Genomic DNA, 14,140 nt, shown 5'->3' on the forward strand with positions numbered 1-14,140 from the left:
TGAGTAGAAGTAATTAGCTATTAGAAAATAAATAAAAAAGGAACTTATAAAAGGCCAGCATATAGCCATACAAATATTTTTCTAGTTTTTTTATAAGTCTTATATTTTGTTCTGTTGATACATTTCAGATCATAACATTTATCATGAATTTGATCTACGGAACTAACTAACTATACATGGAACAAAAGATCAGATATGATGACAATGGGAGGACAATGGCTTCTACATCTACGTCAATACTCTGCTAGCAACCTGATGGTGTGTGGCAGAGTGAACTCTGCTACCACCAACTGATTTCCCTTTTGTTGTTTCATTTGTGAATGATGTGTGGGAAGAATAGTTGTTGGGAAGCCTCTGTATTACCTCTAACTTCTTGAATTTTCTCATTTTTATCATTTCATGAGATGTATGTGGAAGTAAGTAATATGTTGTCTGACTCTTACCAAAAAGTACTCTCTCAAAACTTCAACAGTAAACTTCTCCATGATGTACAATGCCTCTCTTGTAATGTCTGCCAGCAGAGTCTGCTGAGTATCTCTGTAATGACCTCACATCAACGAAATAAGCCAGTGGCCAAACATCCTGCACTTCTTTGAAGGATTCTCTCTCTCTCTCTCTCTCTCTCTCTCTCTCTCTCTATCTATCTATCTATCTATCTATCTATCAATCAGTCGTACCTGGTAAAGGTCCCAGACTGGTGAACAGTACTCAAGAATTGGTTGAACAAGTGCCTTGGAAGCCACTTCTTTCGTGGATGAGTTATATTTTCTTAGGATTTTTCCTATGAATCTCAGTGTGCCATCTAATTTTCCTATTGTTTGCTTTATATGGTCATTCCAATTCAGGTCATCCTGGATAGTTATCCTAGATATTTTACAGTAGATAATGTTTCCAACAATTTGTCCTCAATAGTGTAGTTGTACAGTTGTGAATTTCTATTCCTAAGTATGTGCAACATGTTACAACGGTCAATTGAGAGAGCCTGCATCATCCATCAATCCACTGTAGGTCATTCTGCAAATCAATATTGTCTTTAGGCATTGCCTATTTTTTTTTTAATAGACAACTCCATCATCTGTGAACAGGTTTAAAGAGGTTCTGATGGTTTGTACTAGATTATTTACATACATTGCAAACAGTAATGGTCATATCACACCTCCTTGGGGTACTCCAGAAATTACTTTTACATCTGTCGATTCTGTTCAGTTAAGAGTAAGATGTGGAGTTCTATCTGCAAGAAGTCTTGAATGCAGTCACAAACCTGGTCTGATACTCGGCAAGCTCATATTTTTTTCATTCAACTGGAGAGCGGGATGGTGTCAAATGCCTTCCTGAAGTCAGGGATCATGGCACTCACCTGAGTGCCATTGCCTACACAGGTTGTATACGCGGACAAGAAAAATAAATTCCCAGATTTCCCAGTTAAAAACATACTTTTCCCCCACGTGAAAATGCAATTCTTCCAAGATGAAGAATGCACGTTTTCCATGGTAAGTGACAGTATACTTTCCCTCGGAGCTGTAAAAATAACAGTTCTTTGAATGGTGAAGGTGATGTACACCAGCATGGAACTTCAGAGAATAAAAAAACTCGACAAAAAATGTTTTGGAAAGCTCTGATGTTCGGCAACATTTATGTTGCATATTTTCATTTTACGATATGCTGCACATTTTTATATTCATAGTACAAAAGTATAGATTCATAACAGCACATTAATTTCCGAAGCACTAAAATCGAGATTGAGATGCACTTTTGTAAGACAGTCATAGCTCATGTCATGTGATCTCACTAACCAATGACAGCAGATATTCAGAGGATAGGACACTTGACGTAGTCAGCCAGCTGCAACATCACTGTTAAGTGGTGTTAATACACAAACAGGGAAAGTTAATTGTTTAAATTAATGTACACAGTGAAGCTACAATAAAAGCTAAGCTTTTACACATAATATTGATTTTTTTTTTTGGGTGTGTGTTACACTTTAAGATACATCACACAAAATTGCCAGTAAAATTTTAAATACCGACATTAATGTCTGGTCGTCTGGGCTCGAAATTCTTGTAAGTGGCTAGTCCACAATGTGTTAAGTTTTAAATGAGAGTCAAACACTCTGTGATTTAAGAAATTCATTGCACATGTAACATAATTCATCTTGCGTAAAGGAAATTTACTTTGAAACTAAAGCTTTTCAAAGCACCATTTGCAATATTTCCCCACGACCTGTTAGAAATAGCTTCACTTCAGTAGTTGCCAGAGAGTGCCAGAAAACGCGTTACTGTCCATGGGCAGCTAAGATGACTTAGGAAGCCCATATGTTCGTACCTATACAGCATTAAGAGATCTTATGTGACATCATAAACGAAACAGGATACTACAAGACCATCAGAATTTCATACTTACGTGGAACATTCATATGCCCAGATTCATAATGAAGTAGGTCCCAACCTGATATTTAAGATTTCAGTGTGGTTTTTGGGATGCAAATTTTCTTGGAGCACCAGTACTGTATTATCTCATGTTTGGTTCTTTATTATGGCATAATACCATACATTCCAGAAGACGAGAATGTGCACTTGAAATTCACTGAACAGTTGAAACTAGCCAATAGTGCGGAATGAAACACTTCAGTTCGAATAAATTGATTGCGTCTGGGAAAAGATATATATAAATACAAATAAAATAAAATCAGAAAACTGAAGCTTCCGTAATTATGTGAATGCATTTTAATTCACTTGATAGCTTCCAACCACAAAAATCCATTTAGTTTTCATCTGATGTGAGAAGTGTAAACGAAGAGGAAACAGCAAACTCACTATACATAAACACGGCTTACGTGGAGACTAAAACCCTCACCCAACTACAACCCAGACTGCTATGCGCATGCGGCAATCTGGCAGTTTGCGTGCCAGAAAATTTTTTCCGGTTATCATCTGGCTGCTTGTTGTTACTACTGATGCTAACAGCCACATGTCAAGTAGCTGGAAGTGAGAGAAGGTACTGCCCAAACACAACCCAATGGCACATGCGCATGAGCCCATGGGAAACTGCTCAAATGAAATGCAAACAGTTGCGACATCATGCTCATCAGCAGCAGTTTATACTTATGAAGTATTCCATAGTCTTCATACTAAAATTATGAAAATTTAACCAAAGTCTAAAACAATGAAAAATTCCCGGGATTCTAAACTATTCCCAGGTTTTTCTCGGTTTTCTCCTGGATGAAAAAATTCCCAGAATTTTCCCGGAGTGTATACACCATGCTACAGCACTACGGATCTCAAGAAGGCACAGAGAATGCAGAGTTTCACAAGATCTCTGTTTGGGGAATCCATGTTGATTTCTTGACGATGGATTTTCGTTCTAGAAAAAAAGTCATAATTTCTGACCATAAAACATTCACAAAATGTTGACCTCAATCATATAGGCCTATTATTATGTGTATCTGCTTTTCCATCTGTGCTCCAAATACTTGACCTCAGCACTAAATATTTGATGCTGTCTACTCAGATACTATGCAATTTGTAAATATATTCCTATCTTTCTTAACTTTCCATGTAATACCCATTGCCATAATTACTATCACAGCCTTATGATCACTGATACCTACCTCCGCTTTAACTGATTTGGTTGGTTCAGGTCTGTTTAATGCTAAGAGGTCTAGGATGTTATCTTCGTGAGTTTTTTTTCCTAATTATCTGCTCGAAGTGACTTTCAGACAAGACATTCAGAATAATGTCATACAAACCGCTGTCTCTGGCACCAGTTTTGATTGTGTGACACTCCCAATCTTCACCTGGCAAGTTGAAGTCACCCCCTATTATTATTATTATTATTATTATTATTATTGTTGTTGTTGTTGTTGTTGTTTTGGTCTTCAGTCCATGAACTGCTTTGATGCAGCTCTCCAAGCTACCCTATCCTGTGCAAGCTGCTTCATCTCTGAGTAACTACTGCAACATACATCCTTCTGGATAGTGTATTCAACCCTTGGTCTCCCTCTATGATTTTTACCCTCCACACTTCCCTCCAATACTACACACATCAAAAAAAGCTTTGCATTACCCCGGTTCCCAGAACTCGGGAAGATAGACGTTGACTGTGGATATTGTATCACAGACACAGTCCCTTTGAATGTTCAGAGATGTCACTAACACCCCCCCCCCCCCCCCCCCCCCCCAAAGATGTAAACAACCATGCATGAGCAGTGCCTATTAGATGGAGGGGGTCCGACAGCTGATCAGATCCAGTCATTCCACCAGGATAGAGGTACACGGCTCGTGTTGTCTGTAGTTCAACCATGCCTAGACAGTCAACACCACGGTTCGGTTGCGTGTGCATTGTTACTTTGTGCCAGGAAGGGTTCTCAACAAGGGAAGTGTCCAGGTGTCTCGGAGGAACCAAAGCGATGTTTCTCAGACATTGAGGAGATACAGAGAGAAAGGAACTGTTGATGACATGCCTCAGTCAGGCGGCCCAAGGGCTACTATTGCAGTGGATGACCGCTGCCTGTGGATTATGGCCCGGAGGGACCCTGACAGCAATGCCACCATGCTGGGTAATGCTTTTCGTGCAGCCACAGGATGTCGCGTTCTGACTCAAACTGTGTGCAATAGGCTGCATGATGTGCAACTTCACTGCCAACTTACATGGCGAGGTCAATCTTTGCAACCATGACACCATGCAGCGTGATACAGATGGGCCCAACAACAAGCCAAATGGACCGCTCAGGGAAAAATAGCATTAAGAGTAAATGATACATTGGTGACAGGTGTGTATAGTCTTGCAGAACTTTTTAACAAACATTTCAGTAACAGTGTTACTGAAAAGATGGAGTTGTCAGGTTCTGTAGATGCTGCTATGGAATACCTCAGACCAGACATTTCAAGTAACTTCCATAATATGAATTTGACCCTCACTACCCCAGCAGAAATAATGTCCATCATAAAATCTTTAAAATCAAAAACATCTAGTGAGTATTATGAAATCTCAACAAAGCTAATTAAAGAATGTGATTCTGAGTTAAGTAACATATTACGCTATCTGTGTAACCAATCGTTTATCAGTGGAATATTTCCTGAATGGTTAAAATATGCAGAAGTTAAGCCACTGTTTAAGAAGGGAGATAAACAAATAGCATCAAATTTCCATACAATTTCACTTTTTCCAGCATTCTCAAAAATTTTAGAAAAAGTATGTGCAATCGGCTTTATAACCATCTTATCTCAAATAACATACTATCAAAGTCACGGTTCGTATTTCGAAAGGGTTCTGATACTGAGAAGGCTATCTACACTTACAGTGAAAATGTGCTTAATTCATTAGATAAAAAATTGCAGGCAACTGGTATATTTTGTGATCTGTCAAAGGCATTTGACTGTGTAAATCACAATATTCTTTTAAGTAAATTAGAATATTATAGTGTAACAGGAAATGCTGCAAAATGGTTCAAAACTTATATCTCCTGCAGGAAACAAAGGGTGTTGTTAGGAAAGAGACATGTATCAAGCTATCAGGTATCAACCAACTGGGAACTAATTACATGTGGGGGTCCCCACAAGGTTCCATTTTAGGGCCCTTACTTTTTCTTGTGTATATCACTGACCCTTCATCAGTAACATTACCAGATACCAAGTCCGTTTTGTTTGCTGATGATTAAAACATTGCAATAAATAGCAAATCAAGTGTAGTCTTAGAAAGATCAGCTAATAAAATATTTGTGGACATTAATCACTGGTTCCTAGCCAATTCCTTGTCACTAAACTTTGAAAAAACACACTACATGCAACTCGTAAAGGGTGTCCCACGAGTATATGCCTAACATATGATCACAAGCAGATAGAAGAAGTGGACAGTGTTAAATTCTTAGGATTATAGCTTCATAATAAATTCAACTGGGAAAAGCACACCACAGAACTGCTGAAGCGTCTTAACAAATCTCTATTTGCAATGCAAATTGTGTCAGACATAGGGGATATAAAAATGAAAAAGCTGGCATACTATGCTTACTTTCATTCCATAATATCATATGGGATTATTTTTTGGGGTAATTCATCAAGCCAAGCTAAAGTTTTCTGCGCACAAAAACGTGCAGTAAGAGTTATATGTGGTGTGAACTCGAGAACATCCTGCAGAAGCCTGTTTAGAGAACTAGGGATACTAACTACTGCTTCCCAATATATTTATTCTTTAATGAAATTTGTCATTAAAAATATATCACTTTTTCAAACCAACAGCTCAATTCATGGAATCAATACTAGAAATAAGAATAATCTTCACAAGGATTTGAAGTCACTTAGTCTTGTACAAAAAGGTGTGCATTATTCAGGAACACACATTTTCAATAACTTGCCAGCAGCCATTAAAAGTTTAACAACCAATGAAATTCAGTTTAAGAGAAGCCTAAAGGATTAATTGGTGGCCAACTCCTTCTACTCCATTGATGAATTTCTCAGTAGAACGAACATATATAATAGAGGGAAACATTCCACGTAGGAAAAATATATTTAAAAACAAAGATGATGTGACTTACCAAATGAAAGTGCTGGCAGGTCGACAGACACACAAACAAACACAAACATACACACAAAATACAAGCTTTCGCAACAAACTGTTGCCTCATCAGGAAAGAGGGAAGGAGAGGGAAAGACGAAAGGATGTGGGTTTTAAGGGAGAGTGTAAGGAGTCATTCCAATCCCGGGAGCGGAAAAACTTACCTTAGGGGGAAAAAAGGATGGGTGTACACTCCCACACACACACACACACACACACACACACACACACACACACACACACACACACACATATCCACCCACACATATACAGACACAAGCAGACGTATTTAAAGACAAACTCTTTGTCTTTAAATATGTCTGCTTGTGTCTGTATATGTGTGGATGTATATGTGTGGATGGATATGTGTGGATGGATATGTGTGTGTGTGGGAGTGTATACCCGTCCTTTTTTCCCCCTAAGGTAAGTCTTTCCATTCCCGGGATTGGAATGACTCCTTACCCTCGCCCTTAAAACCCACATCCTTTCGTCTTTCCCTCTCCTTCCCTCTTTCCTGATGAGGCAACAGTTTGTTGCGAAAGCTTGAATTTTGTGTGTATGTTTGTGTTTGTTTTGTGTGTCTGTCGACCTGCCAGCACTTTCATTTGGTAAGTCACATCATCTTTGTTTTTATATATATATGACACACACACAATATAACTTCTGCACCATTTCAGTGCAGTAACGTGTTCATTGTAAATAAGTATTATAGTAGTTGTATTACATGTTTATTACCCTATAAATAAATAAAAAAAACTTCTATTTTAAATTCAGTGCATTAGTATTTGTAAAATGATTCTTTCATATAGTGTTCATTAAAAAATCATGATCATTCCACATGGGACCTGTGGAAGCTTATTTGTTTGAGTTGTAAATATTTGTCATGTATTGTTGTTTTTCTGACGTGTTCTACATCCTGGAGGACCTCCTCACTATGGATCAATTGGAATGAAAGTAAATCTAATCTAATCTAATCAGGATTAGCATCACATTCTCTTCACCTTCGAGTGTCGCATATGCCTTCAACCAGGCACTCGTCGGACACGTGTTTGGAGGCAATCCAGTCAGGCTAAATGCCTTGGACACACACTGTCCAGCGAGTGCAGCAAGGTGGAGGTTCCCTGCTGTTTTGGGGTGGGATTATGTGGGGCCAACGTATGCCGCTGGTGGTCATGGAAGGCGGCGTAACGGCTGTACGATACATGAATGCCATCCTCCGACCGATAGTGCAACCATATTGGCAGCATACTGGTGAGGCATTCGTCTTCATGGACGACAATTCGCACCCCCATTGTGCGCATCTTGTGAATGACTTCCTTCAGGATAATGGCATTGCTCAACTAGAGTGGCCAGCATGTTCTTCAGACAAGAACCCTATCGAACGTGTCTGGTATAGATTTAAATGGGCTGTTTATGGTCGACGTGACCCACCAACCACTTTGAGGTGTCTACGCTGAATCACCATTGAGGAGTTGGACAATCTGGACCAACAGTGTATAGCGTCCCCAGTGAGGTAATAAGAAACCACTTAAAAAACAGTATTTATAAAGAAGAGACATTAAAACTGGAATGATACATTTTTTTTTATAATGTACTCATTAAATAATAATTTCTCTGTGTAAGTTTCGAGTGCAAAGAAATATAACAAAATGATCTAAAGAGACGACAAGATACGCTCTTTTGTTAATTTTTCAGTCGTCTTCTCTTCCTCTCTGGTCTTGGTTGTGTGTAGACGGACATCTTGCGTGTGCTGGCAAATGTAAGCATATTTGTACTAATGAAGCATATAATATATTCATTTAATATCATTGTGCACTTTTAATTTGTAAGAGGTGATCCCGATTTCATGTCCGCCTTCCTTGAATTAACCTGCATTCAAGTAATTTACAGTTCAACAATCGCAGCCGCCGATGCAGCCAATGACGCCATTACGTGGCGATATTAACTTATGGAAAATTAGCGGAAGCGAAAAACTCGCCCGCAGTTAACATAATATTAATTTTTCTCCACAGCCGCACGTAGTTGCAGAAATACGTAGCTTTAAGATTCTTATTTTCAGTACCATAGCCGACAGCCAGAGCCAGGACTCCGACTATGAGGCAATGGTTAACGGAGGTAAGAAAAAATACTCTCGCGCATGTGTGGGCCGCAATTGTAATTAATAACTAAAGATCTTTTGCTTTAAAGTGAGGTGACTAGCCGAGGAAATTAATATGAAAAGTTTATCACATTGTTCAGCTTATATGCTCATGTTTTAAGATTCAGCGAGTCTAACATTCATTAACGTAACAAGTAATTTAAGATTAATATTGTTAAAAAGGAGAACTTCACAAAAGCATTCAATCGTAAATCAAAATTGAATGAAATATCATTTTTATCAAGGCCCACCACGTAAGTCGGCAACAATCAAAAAATATAACAACAATAATAATATATTAAATTACGATGGCCAACAGACGCGAGAAGTGCCTTGATGAACTTGTGGATAGTATGCCATGACAAATACAGGCATGCATCAATGCAAGAGGACATGTCACTGGGTATTAGAGGTACTGGTGTGTACAGCAATCTAGAACACCCCCTCAAAGCCTCACTGTATGGTGGTAAAACATGCAATGTGTGTTTTCATGAGCAATAAAAAGGGTGGAAATGATGTTTATGTTGATCTCTATTCCAATTTTCTGTACAGGTTCCTGCACTCTCAGAACCGGGGTGATGCAAAACTTCTTTTGGTTTGTGTGAATTGGTGATCCCTTGATGCCTCAGAACATGTCCTACCAACCGATCCCTTCTTCTAGTCAAGTTGTGCCACAAATTCCTCTTCTCTCCAATTCTATTCAGTACCTTCTCATTAGTTACATGATCTACCCATCTAATCTTCACCTCTCTTCTGTAGCACCACATTTTGAAAGCTATTATCTTCTTGTCTAAACTATTTATCATTCATGTTTCACTTCCCTACATGGCTACACTCCATACAAATACTTTCAGGAAAGACTTCCTGACACTTAAATCTATACTCGATCTTAACAAATTTCTCTTCTTCAGAATCGCTTTCCTTGCCATTGCCGATCTACATCTTATATTCTCTCTACTTCGACCACCATCAGTTATTTTGTCCCGCGAAACTCATCTGCTACTTTAAGTGTCTCATTTCCTAATCTAATTTCCTCAGCGTCACCTAATTTAATGAGACTACATTCCATTATCCTCATTTTGCTTTTGTTAATGTTCCTCTTATATCCTCCTTTCAAGACACTGTCCAATTCAACTGCTCTCCCAGGCCCTTTGCTGTGTCTGCCAGAATTACAATGTCATTGACAAACCTCAAAGTTTTTATTTCTTCTCCCCTATTACAACAGCATAATCAGGAAAGTTAGTAATGATATTCTGCACGTTCTTTCTGAAGCACACTTCCATTACAGCTCCTAAGCCAGGGTGTCTATAAAAGCATCCGATTACCATTTTTGACTGACCTCCGATGCTCGAGTCCACCCAGATTAATTCACATGCAGAAACCATGACGACCTTGCTATATATTATTGAATTCTTTACTGGAATAAATACACCGCCACCACTGTTGACTAACCTTTTCTCATGGTAAATATTCCAATCTGAACTTAGGATTTTGTTGCTCTCCATTTTTGCTTTCAACCAACTTCCTGTTCTTAATACTATCTGGACATTATAGTCTTCGCAGGTGATACTAATTCTAGGACCTTTCCTCGGATGCTCCTGCAGTTTACTAATGTCATATTAACTTTTCTGTAACTGTTCTGTGAGCACTAGGATTCTCTGAAAATATTGTGGCTGATGTATCTTTGATTTTGGTAGGAAATTCATCTTTGAACCCAAGGGAGGGTTCCGTTTCAGAGAAATCATCACGGCATTTGCCTAAACTTATCAAGGAAAACTACAGAAAACGTGAAAAACAACAACTGGATGTGGATTTCTGCTCACTCCTCCCACAAATGCACCACCACACTTGGTAAGACTACACACTGTTCTTGAAGAATTTCAGTGCTTACTCCTCAACTTGGATACTGTGTAAAAGAACCACAGGAATCAAACTCTCACACATTCTTTCCTCACTGGGACAATAAAAGAATAAATTTTAGCTGAAAATTCATAACCATCTGAACAGAGTAACACCTCAACAGTAAAAACTGTCACGAAACTGTGGTCTGCTTCACCTATGAAATTTACGCTGCTTCACCTATGAAATTTACGATCGTTTTTATAGTTTTTGTCTGAATTTGCAGTTACTGTGATACATGAAACACAAATTGCTGTATGTCCTTTTAAAGTGTTTGTATATTTACAGTACTACTACACACACAGAAAATCTCCCCACACTGTGGCCCGCCTGGAGTGAGTAGTGGTAACTTATTGAGCAGCAGTTATGGGTGAAGGACAGGGAGCAGGAGGAGGAATTCTCCTGAAAGCACAATACACATCTACTAAAGCTGAATACAAAATGTACAACGAAATGTTGGAATTGTCAATTCTCTGCACAAATTGCTGTGATTATTCACAATTCACTTGATAGTATAGTAAAATTCAGCAAGTTTTAAAATGTTATGTAATTATATTCATTTGTAAGACTGTGATACTTACTGAGGCTTTATAAGCTGGTGATGTCTCCTCTTGCTGAGAATTTTCTGATGCAATCCATGGTTTTTTACGGAAACTAGAATGGATTGGAAACAAATGGCCTTCTGTGCTGAACAAGTAGTGATTTGAATGTTTATTTACATGGTTATCTGTATCAAATAGCTGTAAAAAGAAGTAAACATTATTTGCTTTAAAAGTTGCATGTTCTAATAATAATAATAATAATAATAATAATAATAATAGTAATAATAAACAACAGTGCCTATCCAAGCAGAAGGATAATGAAAGCAGCACTGTGCCTTGTAGTACTTCAGAAAGGATTAGAAGGATTTATTCTGGCACTCAAAGTGCAAGAAAAATTGATGCAAAGCATATCAGCTTCTAGTCCATATTATTCTCTTCCCAAGAGAAGGGGGCAATGGTGGTGGTGGTGGTGACACAGCATAAAGGAGCAAAGATGTTAGTGAGCATACTGCACTTTGAGCAGTTCCAAGATGCACCATCATCCTTCCAGGCACACATCTTGTTTGAGTGAGCATCCCATTGAAACTTAAGAAGATCAAATGCTATTACTGAAATGAAGATGACAAATAGTGTACCCAGAATCTGAGATAGCACTTATGAAAGGAGATAGATGCACAGATTTAAGGACCAATTTTTATAAAATAAAATGCACACTCATTGAAAAACTGTTTATTAATCACCAAAGATATTAATGCTACCATGTCAGTACAATGTACTTCACTGGGAGAGTACAATTTGAATGGGATTTGTGTGTATCATTTTGGTATGAGGCAGGTAAAATTTAGATACATACAAATACTTTCTTCATTCTAATTTTTAGTAGTTTTTAACATTGACAGATAATACAGGGAACTACATTGCAACCTGGAAGGTACAAAACTACTTGGAACTTATTGTCTGGGTACACGGGCTACTATTCAATATCCATAACTTGTTCTAGCTTTCTTCAAACTGATAACCCTGACTGTATGTGCTGCTGAAGATAACAATCACCTTCAAATATTTTTTAAGTATCAACTATAAAACAATGGCTGCCAATTATGAGGTAATTGACACAAAATGAGATTTTATGTAAAGCCAGAAATGAAAACCCTCATGGCACATACATGGAATATACAAGTTGTGGATGGCATAGGGAAGTACAGTAAATCACGTAGGTGTGATCGAACAGAATCTTCATTTCCATATTGAAAATAAAACAATAAAGTTTCTACAAACACTTTGACGTATAATAATGTTACAGGCACGTAACAGATACTGTATCAGTAACTGCAGTAAAAAAAAAAATGTTTAAAGACTTTATGAAAGGTTTTTGAACATCATTGTTAACAAACAGGATAACAGGTTTTTTTTGTTTGCACACAATGAGAGGTTTTGTGGGTCTGTCTTTATCCCCAGTGGCGGGATGATGATGATGATGATGATGATGTGTTTAAAGGGACTGGACTACTGGATTATCAGTCCCGCCTTATGAGAGAAACACTGAAGTGGTAAAAAAATGAGGCCTTGGCTGCTCAAACCATATAAGGAAGTCAAAGAGTTTAAAAAGGGCATTACAGTGGTTGTTACACGATAGGTAAAAGAAAATACAGATAACCCGGACAGCATCTTGTACAAGAGGGTCTAAGGGTACAACAAGGTGACGGGGGAAGAAACTAACCTGAGGTAGTAGCTTCAGGGAGGGGGGGGGGGGGGGGGGGGAAGGGGGAGGTGGTACCCGCCACAGAGGGAGGCTCTTCCCACCACAACCACCTCTAATACTGGAAGGCTGTTGGAGGTCCTTCACTAGAATATCGAGTCTGATACCTGTTGGTCTAGCCAGTTTTGGGCAATACGCAAACAGTCTGAACTGTTGGTTGTGGAACAGAGTTGAGTCACATGGGTGGGTAGGCATCTGGCAGTCTGTGACTGTGTAACTTGCCAGAAGAAGCTGTTGTCTAACTCGCAGTGGTGGGATACCGGCTTTCGCCAGGAGGCTGTCAACAGGGCTTGTATGGAAGGCCCCTGTTGCCAACCGCATGTCGGTGTGGCAATCAGGGTCCAGCAAGCTTAGTACAGATGGTGCTGCCGACACATAGGCAACACATCTATGGTCCAAGTGGGATAAAATCAGTGCTTTGTAAAATCTCAGAATAACTGTGCTGTCCATGCCTCATGAGGAGTGACTAAGCTGCTTTGAACCGCCAGACATGTGGCAGCCAAGTTAGCTTGCTGTCACATAAAATACCTAAAAATTGGAAAGTTTCAATGACTTCAAGTAACTGGTCACCAAGATCAATCTCTGGGTGTGGGTGCACAGTCCAAAATTGACAAAAATGCATACCTCATGATTTAGCAGATGAAAATTGATGGCCACGATTCAGAGCCCACCAATGGACTCCTCAGACAGCTCCCTGAAGTTGGCACTCAGCAGTCCGCATTGATGCGGAGGCATAGTACAGGCAAAGATCACCCACTTACAATACCATTGATGACAATAGCAAACCCCATTCATGCAGTGCGCACTGCAAATTCATGAACCATGTAATCTGTTGTGGACTGGAAAGCCCAAAAGCCACTTTGGAATCTTGATATATACCCTCCGGCTTCAAGGCACCAACAAGGACGGCGGATGACCCATTTGTTTGAATAGCTTACACAGCCCCTTCAACAGAGAGATTGGCTGGCAGTTAGTTAAAATACGTGGGTCCTTTCCCAGTTTCAGGACAGGAATAATAATACCTTCCCACCATTGAGAGGGAAATATTCCCTTCCGCCAGATACGATTAAAAAGCCTGAGGATGTGTTTCACGCTGTCGGCACCAAGATGTTTGAACATTTGGTTGTAGATTTTGTCAGGCTGTGGGGCTGTATCTCAACACACTGCCAAAGCACGGTGACGCTCCCATTCATTAAAAGGGACATTATATGATAGAGAGCTGTGTGTATAGAAACCTAGTGGATGGCACTCAAC

General features: G+C 39.1%; 1 protein-coding gene and 1 long non-coding RNA gene across 3 annotated transcripts in view; one reads left to right on the forward strand and one right to left on the reverse strand.

The window, feature by feature from the left end:
- LOC126469672 (uncharacterized) overlaps positions 1 to 14,140 on the forward strand; it is a 47,956-nt gene that overhangs the window by 20,668 nt on the left and 13,148 nt on the right. The gene's annotated exons all lie outside the window — the stretch shown is intronic.
- The window catches only part of LOC126469670 (ER degradation-enhancing alpha-mannosidase-like protein 1), a 201,057-nt gene that overhangs the window by 672 nt on the left and 186,245 nt on the right, over positions 1 to 14,140 (reverse strand). The window contains exon 9 of one of the 2 annotated variants that reach the window (XM_050096819.1): positions 11,167 to 11,325. In XM_050096819.1, coding sequence (XP_049952776.1) covers positions 11,167 to 11,325 — 159 coding nt within the window. Of the gene's footprint in view, positions 1 to 11,166; positions 11,326 to 14,140 lie in introns of those variants that run through there. The other variant, XM_050096820.1, reaches the window with a different exon arrangement.

The sequence above is a fragment of the Schistocerca serialis genome, chromosome 3, assembly GCF_023864345.2.
Source record: "Schistocerca serialis cubense isolate TAMUIC-IGC-003099 chromosome 3, iqSchSeri2.2, whole genome shotgun sequence".
NCBI classification, from domain to species: Eukaryota; Metazoa; Arthropoda; class Insecta; order Orthoptera; family Acrididae; genus Schistocerca; species Schistocerca serialis.